The sequence below is a fragment of the Somniosus microcephalus genome, chromosome 2 (genome assembly GCF_052327205.1).
Source record: "Somniosus microcephalus isolate GS21.2 chromosome 2, FLI_Smic_1.0, whole genome shotgun sequence".
NCBI classification, from domain to species: Eukaryota; Metazoa; Chordata; class Chondrichthyes; order Squaliformes; family Somniosidae; genus Somniosus; species Somniosus microcephalus.
This window is the reverse complement of record NC_140988.1, coordinates 61,451,396-61,468,147: the sequence shown is the minus strand read 5'-3', so window position 1 is coordinate 61,468,147 and position 16,752 is coordinate 61,451,396. Positions and strand designations below refer to the sequence as shown.

The 16,752-nt window shown below is 39.7% G+C and overlaps 1 protein-coding gene across 10 annotated transcripts in view; it reads left to right on the top strand.

Moving 5' to 3' along the window:
• bltp1 (bridge-like lipid transfer protein family member 1) overlaps positions 1 to 16,752 on the top strand; it is a 567,108-nt gene that overhangs the window by 241,189 nt on the left and 309,167 nt on the right. For all 10 annotated transcript variants that reach the window (XM_086009761.1, XM_086009749.1, XM_086009753.1 and 7 more), the window contains 4 exons: positions 1,397 to 1,573; positions 4,877 to 5,005; positions 10,112 to 10,231; positions 15,541 to 15,821. In XM_086009761.1, the coding sequence (XP_085865887.1) occupies positions 1,397 to 1,573; positions 4,877 to 5,005; positions 10,112 to 10,231; positions 15,541 to 15,821 (707 nt within the window). The remainder of the gene's footprint in view (positions 1 to 1,396; positions 1,574 to 4,876; positions 5,006 to 10,111; positions 10,232 to 15,540; positions 15,822 to 16,752) is intronic.

Here is a 16,752-nt window from a genome sequence, read left to right as displayed (position 1 = left end):
CAGCATGAGTATAAAAAAGGTTCTTTTGTTTTTACACTCATTAATTTACAGAGGAAAATATATCCCATCATTGTGATTTAGAAAATGTAATATGTAATTAAGGTTAAGACTGTAATATATAAAGTATTATATAATTACTGGTTCTTCGCTCTTTCTACATTAGCATAATTTACCAGAATTGCTGACGTTAGATCCTTGTTCCAATAGGTAGAATAGTTGGGCCACCCTCGATTCTGCCCAGGTCTTTTTTCTTCTTCTTTGACCATACTCTTTCAAAGTAGACCACTTTTTTTTGTTAAGCTCCTATTTTTTTTGCCTGTCCATTTGAAATTAATTATTGATGTGTTTTCTGTACTTTCTGGGATTCTGAGTTTAGACATTTTCTTTCCACCGCACATCAATTCTTTTGATGGTTTTCTGTTTCCATTAGAAGCTGCATTTGAGTCCCATTTTGATAGAGCAAGCTGAATTTCATTGTTGAAGAGATTACAGAGCTTTAGTCACTCTCTGTATGTTGTGGACACATGGCGAATAGAAATTGAAGACTGCAGGAAAGCCCTTGGATTAGAAGCAATATCTTTGAAGATTTGTCTTTAACAAACAGAATCTGAGCATTCTTGCATCACAACATACAATGAATTAATGGCCTCAGTAATATGTCTTCACTCAGTGGTCATCATGTCTTCTCAAGCTCGAACATAAAACCAGAGTTGGAAATTACATTTTCAGATTGCTATTACCAAAACAAATTCACATAAGTTGAAATTCAGAGGATCTCTTGTAAACAGACAATGGTGGTATTTCAGCCAACCATACATGCATTGAAGATATAATAAAAAAAAAACATTTAGGACAGTCATTCAGGTTGAATAAGTCGGCAAGTGTAATTGCAGGGCTACCAACCACAAGTGTTGATTATTTACGGACTAACTTTGCCACAGCACAAAGGAAATTACATATAGACAGCTCAGAGAAATAGTGAGCTGATGTCACTTTGAAAATGTACCTACCATAACTTTTGAAAATTATATGCAGCAAAGAACATCAGTTTTTCATCACATCCTGCTTGATACAAAATCAACCTATGCCATGTTAGGTTAATTTGCATTACTGAACATTGTGTAAGCTAGTATCAGAATTGCCTTTTTGTTTTCATTAATTAACTTTGTTAGCTTCTAATATGCTTTAAAAACGAAAACATTGCAAACTCCTATTTGTTTGGGAGTGGGATTCATTTTTAATTTACTTGAGATACTTGAGTTAGGACAGTTTGAATACTTGATTATTTTTCAATTTTGTGCCAAATGTACTAGGTGTTGACATTAATCTATATTGTGTTTTGTTTTTAACAGCAGTAATGCAAATAGTAGTGATTTTGCTCCTTTTTTTTGTACAGAGGCCATCCGTGGATGGACTACTTCGTGAAGGTCATATCGGCCTGTCTGGATTGCAGTTACGAGCCCATGCCATGTTCTCAGCAGAGGGGCTACCTTTAGGCAGCACAACACTAGAATATTCATGGCTGATTGATGTGCAAGCAGGCCTCCTTACCGCTAAAGTAACCTTGCCACAGGTAGTTTGTCAAATCTGTGGAAAACTAAGTTAATGTTTATTTTTTTTCCAAAGAATTTTACTTTGGTCTATATACTGATGTCAATTGCAGGAGCATACACTTAATACAATGAGTCTTGTGGTATAATTATGTACGTATTTTTAAAAATGTTTTGCTAATTAGTAAGTTTATAAAAATTTCAGTTAAAACTTCACTAATTTTAGTCCCCATCTCCTGTACGACTCATGCAAGTTGTCCAGCCTAAGTACTTTTGCCTATCTTAAAAGCATCTTATTTTTTAAATTGCAATATATATTTGTTTTTTTGGAAATTGTCTAACTCCTCCTCTGCTATCCTGGAAATCTGATATCCGACTTTAGTAACTTACCCTCCTTCCTGGGTAAAGATATGTAAAGTAATTATTTAGTAACTGCTATTTCTTTGTTCTGGAAATCTAACTTCGCATAGTCATTTTTAAGTTGTCCAATTCTTTCTTTCTTTCTTCTTTCTTTCTCTCTTTCTCGCTTTCTTTTTTTTTTTCTCTTTGTTTGCTGCATGTGTATTTTGAAAAGCCTTTTATTGTTTGAAATATTGTCAACAATTACATCCATTATTTCTTCAATAAATTAAAAAAAATCTCCTTTTACTCAATCCTTAGTTTCTGTTCTCTCAAAGTTTGATCTTTTAAAGTCCAACATTTTTTGTGTCCTAGTCAATCAGCTTGTGTACACTGCAGTCAGGTGTGCATACAGAAATATGTGTAGCAAGTGCTTTTTTTTGACAAACCGCTGCATCTTTTGTTTGTCATTCAAGTGGTGTGGGCAACTGTGGCCTGGAATTTTGACATGCCACGTGTGGTACAAAATTAAAAGCTTTTAAACACTAAATTTTACAGTCCACGCTCCCATTCACCTTTGCAAATGCTGATCCGTTCAATATTTGTATACAAGAGTGTAATTAGTTTGTTTCTATATTCTAAGCTCCCTGAATCGTCCCATTTTTTGCATATGCATGTATAAAATATGTCACTTTGAATCACTTTTGCCATCACTTGGTAACCAGTTGCAGATAGCTGGGAGCAGACTGAATAGAACGTAGAGTGGTGATCAGTGTGGTACGACCTTAGGGGAAGTAAATCAAAGTAAGAAGGGCTAGGAAGGAATTCAAACTGAAATTATAAAGGAAGATTTTGCATTACATTCCTATTATTGCCATTGTTCTAATTTCATTTTTTTTTATAGCAAGCAAGTTAAAGGAAAATTTTTGATCGCAAGTTTATTGCTTTATAGAAGTTTGCAGTTTGAAGTTTGACTTTGCGTATAATCAAAAAGATCAATGTTTCTAGATGAATTTTAGAAGAAAGTTGAAAAAAGCTGGTATATGTTTCCTGTAACTTTAAGGTTTAGATGTAGTGATTTCACCTGCTTAACTAATCTGGTTCATAAAAATTGGCATAGAGCAGCAGGCTGGTTGGCTTTTGTGATGTAAATATCTGTCACAAACAATTTTACTTATCAAGTCACAAGTGAACTGTAGCAGATCAATCAAAGCTGTTGGTGTGCTACAATTTAGATTGCTCATAGGTGGTCTCATGATTAATTCCTAGAACTTGTTGCTTTGGTTTTTATTAAATAACAGCAGGTAGAAGTCAGTAGGGGTTGCTCGGTGTCTGCTAAGTCTCTATCTGAAGAAGAGTGCAGTAACTTGTGTGAAGCATACTGCTACCTCTTGTCAAATAACTTCACAAGTAATTCATGCAATTGCAATTTTAAAATAAGCATGGTAGTATAGATAAAAACAGAAAATGCTGGAAATACTCAGCCGGTCAGACAGCATCTGTGGAGAAACAGAGTTCATGTTCAGGCCGATGACCTTTCGTCAGAACTGGAAGAAGTTAGAGATGTAAGTGTTTTTAAGCAGGTACAGAGGCAGGGAAAGAAGGGCAGGGAAGGAAAGCACACAAGGGAAGGTCTGTGATAGGGTGGAAGGCAGGAGTGATTAAATGACAAAAGGGATGATGGTACAGGGAAATAGGGGTTGGTAATGGAATAAGTAAAGGAACAAAAAATGAGTCTAGAGCTGTAAATGGCAACAGCAGAACCATTACCAGCACCCGCTGTCCAAAAAAATGGGAACAGTGGTTATGATCTGAAATTGTTGAACTCCGTGTTGAGTCCGGAAGGTTGTAAAGTGCTTAATCGAAAGATGAGGTTCTGTTCCTCGAGCTTCCATTTAGCTTCATTGGAACAGTGTAGGAGACTGAGGACAGAGCGACCGGAAGCTCGGGGTGACACTTGGGGACTTAACGGAGGTATTCAGCAAAGCGATCACGCAATCAGTGTTTGGTCTGCCCAGTGTAGAGGAGACCGCATCGCGAGCAGCAAATACAATTTACTAAGTTGAAAGAAGTACAAGTAAATCGCTGTATCACCCGGAAGGAGTGTTCGGGGCCATGGATGGTGGGAAGGGAGGAGATATAAGGGCAGGTGTTGCATCTCCTGTGCTTGCCCGGGGAGGTGCCGTGGGAAGGAGGGTGGGTGTTGACAGTGATGAAAGAATGGTCTAGGGTTTCGCGGAGGGAACTGTCCCTTCGGAATGCTGAAAAGAGATGGGAGGGGATGATGTGTTTGGTGGTGGCATCACGCTAGAGTTGACTGAAATGGCAGAGAAGAATCTGTTGAATGTGGAAGCTGGTGGAGTGAAAAGTGAGGACAAGCGGAACCCTATTGTAGTTCTGACGATCACAGACCTTCCCTTTTGTTGTTTTCTCCCCTCGCCTCCCCCCCCCCCCCCCCCCCCACTTTCCCTGATTCTGTACTTGTTTAAAAACTGTTATATCTCTAACTTCTGTTGAAACGTCATCGACCTGAAACGTTAACTCAGTTTCTCCTTCCACAGATGCTGCCTGACATGCTGAGTATTTCCAGCACTTTTTGTTTTTATTTCAGATTTCCAGAATCCGTAGTATTTTGCTTATGCAGTATAGATATCTTGCTTCATAGATAACTTTTTTTATGTTTTATATTGGTTTTATGTGCTTGTCAGAATTGAAAAAGCTAAATGTAAACAAGTGACTTTGAAGGCTGTGTACATGACAGAATTGTTAATTCCAGGCACTTCCTTTGGCCATGTGAACTACCGAGTGTAAACAGGACTAGTGTCATTTATCAAGGGATAATTTGTACTGAATCGTTTTTTTCACATAACCAAGAAAGTGGTACGGAATTGATCAAACTACGTTGTTAATTCTAGCTTCATATTCTTTTAGTTTCCATTCATTAATGTGTACACCAACAAAGTTTGCAATGTCTTCATCTCCTGTAGCTGGCAACTCTGCTAGAGTGGGGTCAGACATTCATCTTTCACGTGATGTGTCAGGAATACGAATTGGAAAGGCCCAAAGCTGTTGTAAAATGTCAGCATGGAGTTGATCAGCGTTTCTGTGAATCGAAGGTAAGGAAATTCAAATTTTACTAAGCTGTATTATTCTGTAACATCTGCTGCTAATGAGCTTTTAAAAAAAAAATGTAACTTTGTACAGTACATGTAAAAGTCTAATGCTCAGTTGAGGGATGGCTGTGATGGGGAACCTGTTGTCAATCTCCAGCTTTCTGGTCAACAGTAATTTTGATTTAATGATGGATAAAGCTCCATCTACGCTACCCCAGCAATAAAGACGTGATAGGTCTTAATATAGTGGTGTAGGTGCAAGAATTAATATTGGGTATCACGCTAGCAATTGAAGTTTTATATATTAAATACAAAGAGATGCTGCATCATGGATGCCATTTATAAACCACTTCAGTTTCCAAGGCAACATATGATGCATGGAAAAGCTCCCTTTTAGATCAGTCATTGTACCTGACATAGACACAACAAAGAGATGGACACACTGGCTGAGTTAGAATCATGGTTACAGCACAGAAGTAGGCTATTCGGCCAGTTGAGCCTGTGGCAGATCTCTGCAAGAGCACTTCAACTAGTCTCACTCCCCCGCCCTTTCTCTGTAGCCCTGCAATTTTTTTTCCTTCATACAGTTATCCAATTCCTTTTTGAAAGCCATGATTGAGTCTGCCTCCACCACTCTTTCAGGCAGTGCATTCCAGATCGTAACCGCTCACTGCGTAAAAAAGTTTTTCCTCATGTTACCTTTGGTTCTTTTGCCAATCACCTTAAACCTGTATCGTCTGGTTCTCGACCCTTCCGCCAGTTGAGTTGAGAATATATTCACCATAGTCTTTCTCCACATTATTTAAAATTCTTTCAGAGCTGCAACACTTTACAACCGAATTTCAAGCCCACTCATTAGTTGCCCTACAGCATGAATGGAATGCTTCCATTTGCCTATACAGATCACCGTGGTAACTTCTGAATAGATCAATTAATTAGTATTAATAAATGGTGATTGTGTACAATTTTGTGTTGGCTTGTGCTCTTTGGGGATTCGATCAACAGACTCAAACTTGCATTTCTTAGGATATCTAATGAGAGAGAGAGTGAGGATTTATCATGTCACTCTTGGCTAAAGTCACCATAAGGAAGCTAGTAACTGTAATATAATACTGTTAAACTTAGTGAAACTTTTTTCAATTTAAAGAAATATACAGGAAACTTTGTGCTATCCGGCACCCATGGGACCGAGCTACTGCCGTTTTTTTAAAAGCTCCGGATAGACCAGCGTCAATGTTATCAGATAGGAACTTTTCATCGCAGTATCTGACCACAAACACTGTTGCTCAGCAACAGCTTGTAAACACTCGGCCCGTGGCTTGGAAGCGTCTCTGAAGCTGTTGCTAAGATACAGAGACGCTTTCTAGAGCCTGCCGTGTCTGACCACAAACACTGTTGCTCAGCAACAGCTTGTAAACACTCGGCCCAGTAGCTTGGAAGCGTCTCTGAAGCTGTTGCTAAGCGACAAAGACGCTTTCCAGAGCCTGCCTGTGAAAAGAATGCTAGGAGAAAAAAGAACACCTAACCAAAACGGCTGCTGATTTCTGCCGTTAGATCAAAGTTGCCGGACATTCAACTTCCGGATAGCACAAAGTTTCCTGTATATATATTTTCTCCTCTTCCTCCTCCTTTTCCACCTTACATTCTGAAATATGTCTCTGTCAACTGGCTACCCCAGGCAAGAGGATGGGTTGGAGATTTTTTTCTAATGCTGTTACATAACTAGCCATTGAAAAATGTATAAGAATGTCAGCGTTGCCATCCTTTCAGTTTTACTTTCTGTGGGGAGAAGTTAATGGCCTTTGCTCTATGCCTTGCCATGACAGCATGGCTGAGATCAGAAACTCACCATATGGTGAATCATTGGAGCAAAACTGTGTCTTGGCCCTCAGTGACATCCCTCAACTTTATTCAATTTTGTTGAATTTATTAATTCTCAGCAGATGGCAATAATGTTTCGACACCATTTCCAAGCAAAATTCATGATCAGAAATTTTACTGTAACTATAATTTTTATATTCTCTATGTTCTTCTAGATGTGTATTCAGAAGTATTTTTAATTTTGGTATGAAGTGACTTTAAAATGTGTTTCTCAAAAATTAGTCCTACAGTCCTTCCAAGGTAGTAATTTTAAAAACATACCAAATTGGATTATACTAGATGTAGAATAAGTGGGTTAAACTCTCAACTAAATTAAATATAGCCTGTATTTAGTATGATTAGCTTTAGATTAGTGTTTGATATCTCTTGTACCCTTGTGAGTTGTTTCAGTTAAGAAAGGGATTCACTTGTGGCTTGACCTCAAATCAAGTTACTCAATTTAACATTTCCACTGTTGTACAATATTTTAGTCCACAAGGTATAAGGATAATTTCCTTTAATAATGAGATGGAGTTTTTTTTTTAAAGAGCAATTTGTAATTGAAATCTTTGTGAAGAGTCTCTATGTGACCCCTACAGTTGCCTCCACTATAAACTTCTATTAGTAATGTACCTATAAATGAGGAAAGCTAATTGGCAATTATTAAAAAATCTCTAGGCACGTTGAGCTTAGAGTTCTAAATTAACCAGTGAACGTACATCCATAAGTGTTTAGACAGATGTGGAACTAAATTGCATAGATTATATTTAGATTAATCAGTTGAGCTTTTGTTACTGCTCAGAATTTTCTGGATTTTGCAAGTGCTCCAGAAAACTCAAGAAATGTATCTAAGTGTGAAGTTTTTTGTTAAACAAACTGGCATTTATTTTAATGTTACATCTCCAGTGAATTTCAACATTGGGATTCTAACCAATTAATAATGTGATTTGCCCAGGTGGTTTATGATTTGTTAAAATATTAGTTTATGGTTAATTGAGAATTTTGCCAATAATTCATGAGGAAGGAAAATATAATTCACTGTATTTCTACTTGATGTGCTTGACACCATCACTGCCATCTGAAGTTCACTCTGGTACAGGAGTTTGCAACCTGTAAAATTTGATGATGTGTGTTATAAATCTCATAATTGTAAAGAAACTACTCATGAAATAATGCTGGACGGCCAGCTGGTGGCGCTGTCCAAGGAGTATAAATACTCGGGTGTGGGCCCAGCTTCCAGGGACATTTTGTAAGACAGGAACTAGTGAAGTACAACTAGACCTCCATGTTCTGAAACAAGTTGATTAAAGCCTTGCTTTATACTCAAGCCAAGTGCGTAGTGAGTTTTTTTACGTCATTGTGTGTATAAACTTTTAGAACAATATTATAAAAGTTAACTTAGAGATATGAAACATCTCTTCATTTGGGGTATTCTGAATGCACTATAAAACTAGTATTGTTTGAAAAATGTTGGTTTAAGATTTTGCTGACTGCATTAGATGTGCAGTATAGTAAATATAAAATTACCACAATGGTTTTGAAGTCTATATAATTTGGCTTAAGTTTTATTCTTGTTATGATGACAGATGATTGGGGAAAGGATTATTGTTTACTTTTGGCACTCATTGTTACCATCATATACTGAAACTAGATGCAGAGTAAAGCACTCCGAACCGTTTACTGAGCCCCCTCATGTTTATATATTTAACTGCTGAACTGGATGAAACCACACTGAATGCAAAATTTAAAGTCCGTGTTTCTGTTAAAATGACTGATAAAATGTTGCGTAACTCATCCTCTTGAGTCGTTCTTGCTTGTCTTTTTGGATCAGATCCTCTTTGCATTAATGCAGACATCTGTGACCACCACTGTGTTAGGTACGAGAATGTAGACATTTACCTATTATGTAGCAGAAAATTTTAAATACTAAATTCAGTGAACACAAAAATTAGGTAAAAATAAATATTGAATCTGGGGGGAAAAAAATCAAAGTCAGTACCAGAATCCCGCAGTGGCAACCATAATGCACTCAGGCGAATTTTTCAATTTTCCATCACCCTTCTGGCCTTGAGTATATTTAGTAATTTAGTGCCAATTAGCACAATTTAAAATTATTTCTGTGGATGGTATGTCCGTGACACTGGCAAAACTACATTTATTACCCATCTCCAATTACCCTGAGGTGGTGATAAATAGGGAATACCAGGAATTTGACTCAAGAATGATGGTATATGCCAGGATCCTGGTGTTCCAGTGATCGTGTTGCTCATTTTCTTTTTGGTCATAGAGGTCGCAGGGCTGGGAGGTGCTGCTGAAGTAAGCCTAGTGAGTTGGTGCAGTGCATCTTGTCGATAGTACATATCACAACCATGGTGCGCTCGTGGTAGAGGGAATGGATATTGAATCCAGTAGCAGGGTTGCTGATCAAGCCAACTGCTTTGTCCTGGATGGTGTTGAATTGTGGGCCAACATCCATTAATGACTCGATTGAGATTGCCTCATGGAGGACCCTTGCAGTGGAATGAACCTGAGCTGGATTGTCACCTATGTCCTATATATGAAAGGAAAGTGTGCTTACACACGACTTCATTCAGTCTATCTAATAGAGGAGTGTCAAACATATGGTCTGCTTGTGGTGTGCCTGAAGGTTGCTGTATGTCCTGGAATGGGAGAGTTCTCCAAACAGCCCGGGAAAACTCAGCAACTGAGCCGTTTAAACTTTGTTCCGCAGGAGCCCCCCCACCCTCCCCTGCTCCATGACATCACCTCTCCCCACCCCAACTGCAGGCACAAAGAGCCAGCACACACGTGGAGTGATTGGGCTTCGGGAGATTAAGACCAAGACTGCGGGGTTTGGGAGATTGGGCTTGGACTTGTGGGGTGGTTAGGAGATTTGGGCTCGGGGCGAGAGGGGGACTGTGGGGTTGGGGCTCTGGCCTGACCCACCACCTCTTGGCTAGGCTGCTAAATTCTTGATTGCATTCTGTGCATCCTGGAGTGGCTCCATTGGAAACGGAGAGGAGAAGGGACAGAAAAGGGAATATGATTTCAGATTGATCTGACAGCCTCTTCAGAGTCACCTGACCTTGGTAAAACAATGCTTCAGGCTGGGGTTGTAATGAAGGAGTTAGCAGAGAAGGAAAATTATGATAGAAAAATTATCATATAGTCCAAATCTTAAATTCTGTATTGTCTATATTTGTTGATCTCAGCATATATTTATTTCTATTTTCTTTTCAATATCTTTAGCTGAAAAGTGTGCCTGGACCATGTCAGCGATCAGAAGAGTTGAAATACACTATGACTCGGGTAGCAGTTGATGGAGCAGATCTCTTTATTGTTGAACATGGTTGTGCAGCCAGTTTAAAGGTAATTGTTTTTATTTGATTTACTTTCAAATCAAAGAGGTATTGCTATTTATGCCAATATTGATTTAGAATGATGGATCTTGTACCCGGGAGCACAATCTAAATATAGCGTGGCCTTCACTACCACCATATCTTGCTATGTAACGCTGACCCATCCATCTTTCAGCGAATTGGAGACACTTGCATGCAGCAGCCATTAATTGACTGTAGATACCGTACAGAGTGATATAACAAGTGCTTCTTTGACTTTTTAGATTGATAGTAATCTGCTGCCAGTATTGATTTCTTGTACAAAAGAAAAAATTGCACACTGCTTACATGTCGGTGCCATTTGAGATTTTGTAATGTTCATTTGCAGGGACATACATTTGAAATAAGCATTGTAATATAATTATGCATTTTGGTACAGCAATTTTACACACTTCAGGATCAGGGTGGCTATGGAAGGACCAATATTATTTTACTGTCTTTAGAATATCAAATATTCTTTGTGTTTCTGTTCTGGTGGCATGCATTTATTTATGTACTAGTTGATCTCCTGTGATGTTACGCATGGGAATGCAAGATCATGGGCATTACTCAGGTCAGTGCAGGGTTAGAATTTACATAAGAACATAAGAAATAGGAGCAGGAGTAGGCCATTCGGCGCTTCAAGCCTGCTCCGCCATTCAATGAGATCATGGCTGATCTTCTGCCTCAGCTCTCTTCACCGGTCCTATCGCCATATCCCTTGATGCCCTTACTAGTCAGAAATCTATCGACTTCTGTTTTGAATATACCCAATGACTGAGTCTCCACAGCCCTCTGGGGTAAAGAATTCCAAAGATTCACCACCCTCTGTGTGAAGAACTTTCTTCTCATCTCAGTCCTGAATGGCCTACCCTTTATCTTGAGGCTGTGGCCCCTGGTTCTAGACTCCCCAGCCAAGGGAAACATTCTCCCAGCATCCATCCTATCAAGCCCTGTAATAATTTTGTATGCTTCAATGAGATCCCCTCTCATTCTTCTGAATTCAAGAGAATACAGGCCTAGCTTACTCAATTTCTTCTCATACGACAGTCCCACCATCCCAGGAATCAATCTTGTGAACCTTCGTTGCACTCCCTCTATGGCAAGCATATCCTTCCTTAGGTAAGGAGACCAAAATTGTACACAGTATTCCAGGTGTAGTCTCACCAAGGCCCTATATAATTGGAGTAAGACTTCTTTACTCCTGTACTCAAATCCTCTTGTAATGAAGGCCAGCATACCATTTGCCTTCCTAATGGCTTGCTGCACCTGCACGTTCACTTTCAGTGACTCATGTACAAGGACACCCAGGTCCCTTTGAGCATCTGCATTCCCCAATCTTTCACCATTTAGGAAATACTCTGCCTTTCTGTTTTTTCTACCAAAGTGGATAACTTCACATTTATCCACATTATAATCCATCTGCCATGTTCTCGCCCACTCACTGCCTGTCGAGATCCCCTTGAAGCCTCTTCGCAAATGACACTGCCACCTAGCTTTGTATCATCAGCAAATTTGGAAATGTTACATTTAGTCCCCTGATCCATATCATTGATGTGGATTGTGAATAGCTGAGGCCCAAGCACCGATCCTTGCGGTACCCCACTAGTCACAGCCTGCCATCCTGAAAAAGACTCATTTATCCCTACTCTTTGTTTTCTGTCTGTTAACCAATTCTCAATCCATGCTAGTATATTACCCCCAATTCCCTAATTTTGTCCACCAACCTCTTGTGTGGGACCTTATCAAAGGCCTTCTGAAGATCCAAATACACCACATCTACCGGTTCCCCTTTGTCTACTCCACTAGTTACATCCTCAAAGAACTCCAATAGGTTTGTCAAACAGGATTTCCCTTTCATAAATCCGTGTTGACTCTGCCCAACCTTACTATTAGTTTCTAAGTGCCCAGTTATTGCATCCTTTATAATAGATTCCAGCATTTTCCCAACTACTGATGTGAGGCTAACAGGTCTGTAGTTCCCTGTTTTCTCTCTCCCTCCTTTCTTAAATAGCGGGGTTACATTTCCTATCTTTCAATCTGCAGGAACCGTTTCAGAATCTCTAGAATTTTGGAAGATGACAACCATTGCGTCCACTATTGCAATGGCCACCTCTTTCAAAACCCTAGGGTGTAGATCATCCAGTCCTTGGGATTTATCGAATTTTAGTCCCATTAATTTTGCTAGTACTATTTTTTTTTACTAATAATTTCTTTAAGTTCCTCATTCTCGTCACACCCTTGGTTTTCTCGTATTTCTGGGAGGTTTTTTGTGTCTTCCTCCTTGAAGACAGAAACAAAGTATTTATTTAATTTCTCTGCCATTTTCTCATTCCCCATTATAAATTCTCCCGTCTCTGACTGTAAAGGACCTACATGTACCTTCGCCAGTCTTTTCCTTTTCACATACCTATAGAAGCTTTTACAATCCGTTTTTATATTTTTTGCTAGTTTGTGCTCATATTCCATTTTCCATTTCTTTATCAATTTCTTGGTCTCCCTTTGATTTCTAAAAAGATCCCAATCCTCAGGCTGACTGCTTTTTCTGGCAACTTTATAAGCTTCCTCCTTTGACTTAATAGTAGCTTTAATTTCTTTTGTTAGCCATGGTTGGATCACTTTTCCTTTTGGGTTTTTATGCCCCAGAGGAATATGTTTGTTGTAAATTATGCATTATTTCCTTGAATGTTAGCCATTGTATGTCCACCTTCATACCTTTTTAGTGTAGTTTTCCAATTTACCATGGCCAATTTGTCCCTCTTACCCTTGTAGTTTCCGCTGTTTAGATTGAAGACCTTAGTTTCGGATTGGACTACATCACTCTCAAACTTAATGCAAAATTCAATCATATTATGGTCACTTATCCCTGAAGATCCCTTTACCGCAAGATTATTGATTAGCCCTTTCTCATTACACAGTACCAGATCCAGAGTAGCTTGTTCCCTGGTTGGTTCCTCCACATACTGATCCAGGAAACCATCTCATATGCATTCCAAGAATTTGTCCTCCGCACCATTAGTGGTAATTTGGTTTGCCCAGTCAATATGTAGATTAAAGCCCCCCATGATTACCGTATTGCCCTTGTTACATGCACTTCTAATCTCTTGATTGATACTGTGCCCTACATTACCATTACTGTTTGGTGGCCTATACACAACGCCCACCAATGTTTTCTGCCCTTTGCTGTTTCTTAGCTCCACCCAAACTGATTTCAGTTCTACATCACAATCTGCCAAGCCAAGATCTTTCATCTCTACTGTACCAATCTCATCCCTTATTAACAGCGCTATGCCACCTCCTTTTCCTTTTTGTCTGTCCTTCCTAAATGTTGAGTACCCTGGAACATTCAGTTCCCAGCTTTGGTTACCCTGCAACCATGTCTCTGTAATGGCAATTACATCATACCCATTTACTTCTATTAGTGCCATTAATTCATCCACCTTGTTGCATTTAGATAAAGTGCCTTCAACTTTGCCTGTTTAATATTTTTCTGCACTTTGACCCTCTTTACTGTTGGCCTTTGTTTCTGCTCCCTACTAGTTTTGCTGACTACTTTTCTAACTTGCACTTCCAGCTTTGTTTCTCTCCGTTCTGGACCCACACTTAGGTTCCCAGCCCCCTGACAAACTAGTTTAAATTCTTCCCAACAGCACTAGCAAACCCCCCGGCGAGGATGTTGGTCCCGTTTCTGCCGAGGTGTAACCCGTCCAGCTTGTACAGGTCCCACCTTCCCCAGAATCGGTTCCAATGCCTCAGGAATTTAAATCCCTCCCTCCTACATCATCTTTCCAGCCACGCATTCATCTGGCCTATTCTCCTATTTCTGCTCTCGCTAGCACATGGCACTGGGAGTAATCCTGAGATTTGGGGGGGATAATTGGACCTGGGGGGGAGGAGACTGAATGGGAGTGGAGAGGAAGGGGAGAGAGTGAGGGAGGGGAGGAAAGCAACAGGAGCATAGGGAAAGAAGGGGAGAAGAACAGGGTATGAGGTGATTGAGATGAGAGAGGGAGATGAAGGAGGGAAGAGGAAGACTGGAGGGTGAGAGGAGGTGGGGAGGGGAGTGTAAAGGCCAAAAGCTTCTCGATGAGGAGTGGCAGGTGGGATACTCGCAGCTAAAATGTTGCTTAGGTGGAGTGGCATTCCCAAGAGCACATTGCTGTTCATCACAGTTAGAGATTTTTGGGGCCGGGATTGCATTTCTATTTCTTTTTAACATGTATGGTATGAACAAGTTGCAGAATCAGCCGCTGAGGATTGTTTACACGTGCATAGAGGCGGAGATGCAGGCAGTGAATGGGTATTATGAAGGGGGAGGGGAGATTAAGAATACAAGTGAGATCCAGGATGGATCATAAGCATTTATGCTTTGCATGTTGAGGGATTGAAGTTTTATGAAGGGGGAGTTGCAGCACGTTTCCCTTTAGCACTGCACTTTCTGAAGTCTACACGATAATCAAAAACCTGATAATTACTGGAAGTCTCAATCTATTGCACAGTCATCAGTGTGCATAAGTGCAGGATGATTTACAAAAGTTTTTATATCAAACGTTACCATGACTCATTTAAAATGGAAATTGACAATGCACAGTACCACCTACAGGTGTATCCAGTACTGCAGGTAAATGTTGATAATTTTATAATGTTTTTTTCATACACAGAACCTGACATAGGAATTCATGCATTTCAAAATGGAATGTTACACACCAATCAGCATTTTTATTATATAATAGATTATTATTGGGAGCTTAACTCTCTGACTTTTTAAGTGTTTCATCTTGCTCCCTTGTTTGTGTCTCTTCTCGTCACCCATCACCTCTGACATTGATTTTCTGAAATCAGCTTTTAGTAGCTGTGTGAATCACCATTGGGTTTATTGCTCTCCCTGCTTCATACTATTTGCTTGCAGTTGAAAAGAGCCTTCCTGGCACAGCTGTGATCATAGAAACTCAGTGTACATAGGATCATAGGCACAGAATCCTGCTGTTACACTAATAATATCTGTAATTAAGATTTTGTACTGTGATCTTGTAACTTGTATTACAAGTCCCCAGGGCGTTTTCTTTTACTTTCATAGAATCCATTTTCTCGTAGGTGCTGCAGAGGACACACCTGATAAATATTAGGCTTCTAAACACCTATAAAATAAAATTGCATACGACTGTGTTTGTTTAGATGCGCTCTAGATAAAAGAACAAACCTTTTTGTAATGTATATTCATGATAATTTGATTATTTTACTGTATAAGATAAGGTACTTGCACAGATGCTTTTAATTTTTAACATATATTTTATATTCTAGATAGGGGCCATTCGCATTGCTACTTGTAATCTTCATAACCAAGCAGTTGGAGAAGGAGTAAGTGCTGTTATGCAAGATGTTCAGCTGAGGCAATATATTGAACAATTTGAAAACTGTAGGCTTGGAATTCAGCCTACTGTACTCCGTCGATCATATTGGCTTGAAGCTGGTTCAATAAATTTTGGATTAATCACTGCAGACGTGGCTTTGGCTGCAGACCATCCTGCAAAACATGAAGTGCAGAGACAATTCTTGGAAACGCATGATAACCGAACTAAAAGGTACCACATACTTATATTTGTATGTAGAAGCTATGATCTTCCTCTGTACCAGACAGTAAAAAAAATCCCAATACAATTTATGGCCTGATCATATGACAAAATGTCCCATATTAACTCATTACTTGATACACCAACTGGAGCGACCATTTGTCACTATGTGGCATTACAACCTGCCAGGAACAAAAAGGGAAACAGTAAAATTGCTATTTTTTTTTTACTTTATAAGGAAGAATGCATTTTAAAATGTGTTCCAAGGCAGCAGTTATAAAACAATGATAAGCTAGATAACATTCATGGTTGATGATATTTCAGTGTCTTAATGAGTTACTACCTCATAACATGCTCCAGACTCTTATTATAGATTTGCAAAGCGAACACCCAATGTGCATTTGGTCTCCCCAGTGCAGAGGAGACCGTATTGTGAGCAGTGAATACAGTATACTAAATTGAAATAAGTACAAGTAAATGGCAGTTTCACCTGGAAGGAGTGTTTTGGGGTCTTGGACAGTGGGAAGAGAGGAGGTGAAAGGGCAGGTGCATTGGGAAGGTGAGTGGGTGTTGAGGGTGATTGAAGAGTGGACCAAGAAGTGGTGGAGGGGACCAAGAAGTGGTGGAGGGAACCGTCCCTTTGGAGTGCTGAAAGGGGAGGGGAGGGGAAGATGTGTTTGGTGGTGGGATCACGCTGGAGGTGGTGGAAATGGCGGAAGATGATCCGTTGAATGTGGGGGCTGGTGGGGTGGAAGGTGAGGATAAGGGGAACCTTATTGTGGTTCTTGGAAGGAGGGGAAGGGGTGAGAGCAGACGTGGGAGATAGAATGGACACAGTTGCGGACCCTCTCAACCACGGTGGAGGGAAATTCTCAGTTGAAGAAAAAGATAGATCTATCGGAAGCACTAGTATGGAAGGTGGCATTGTCAGAACAGATGCATA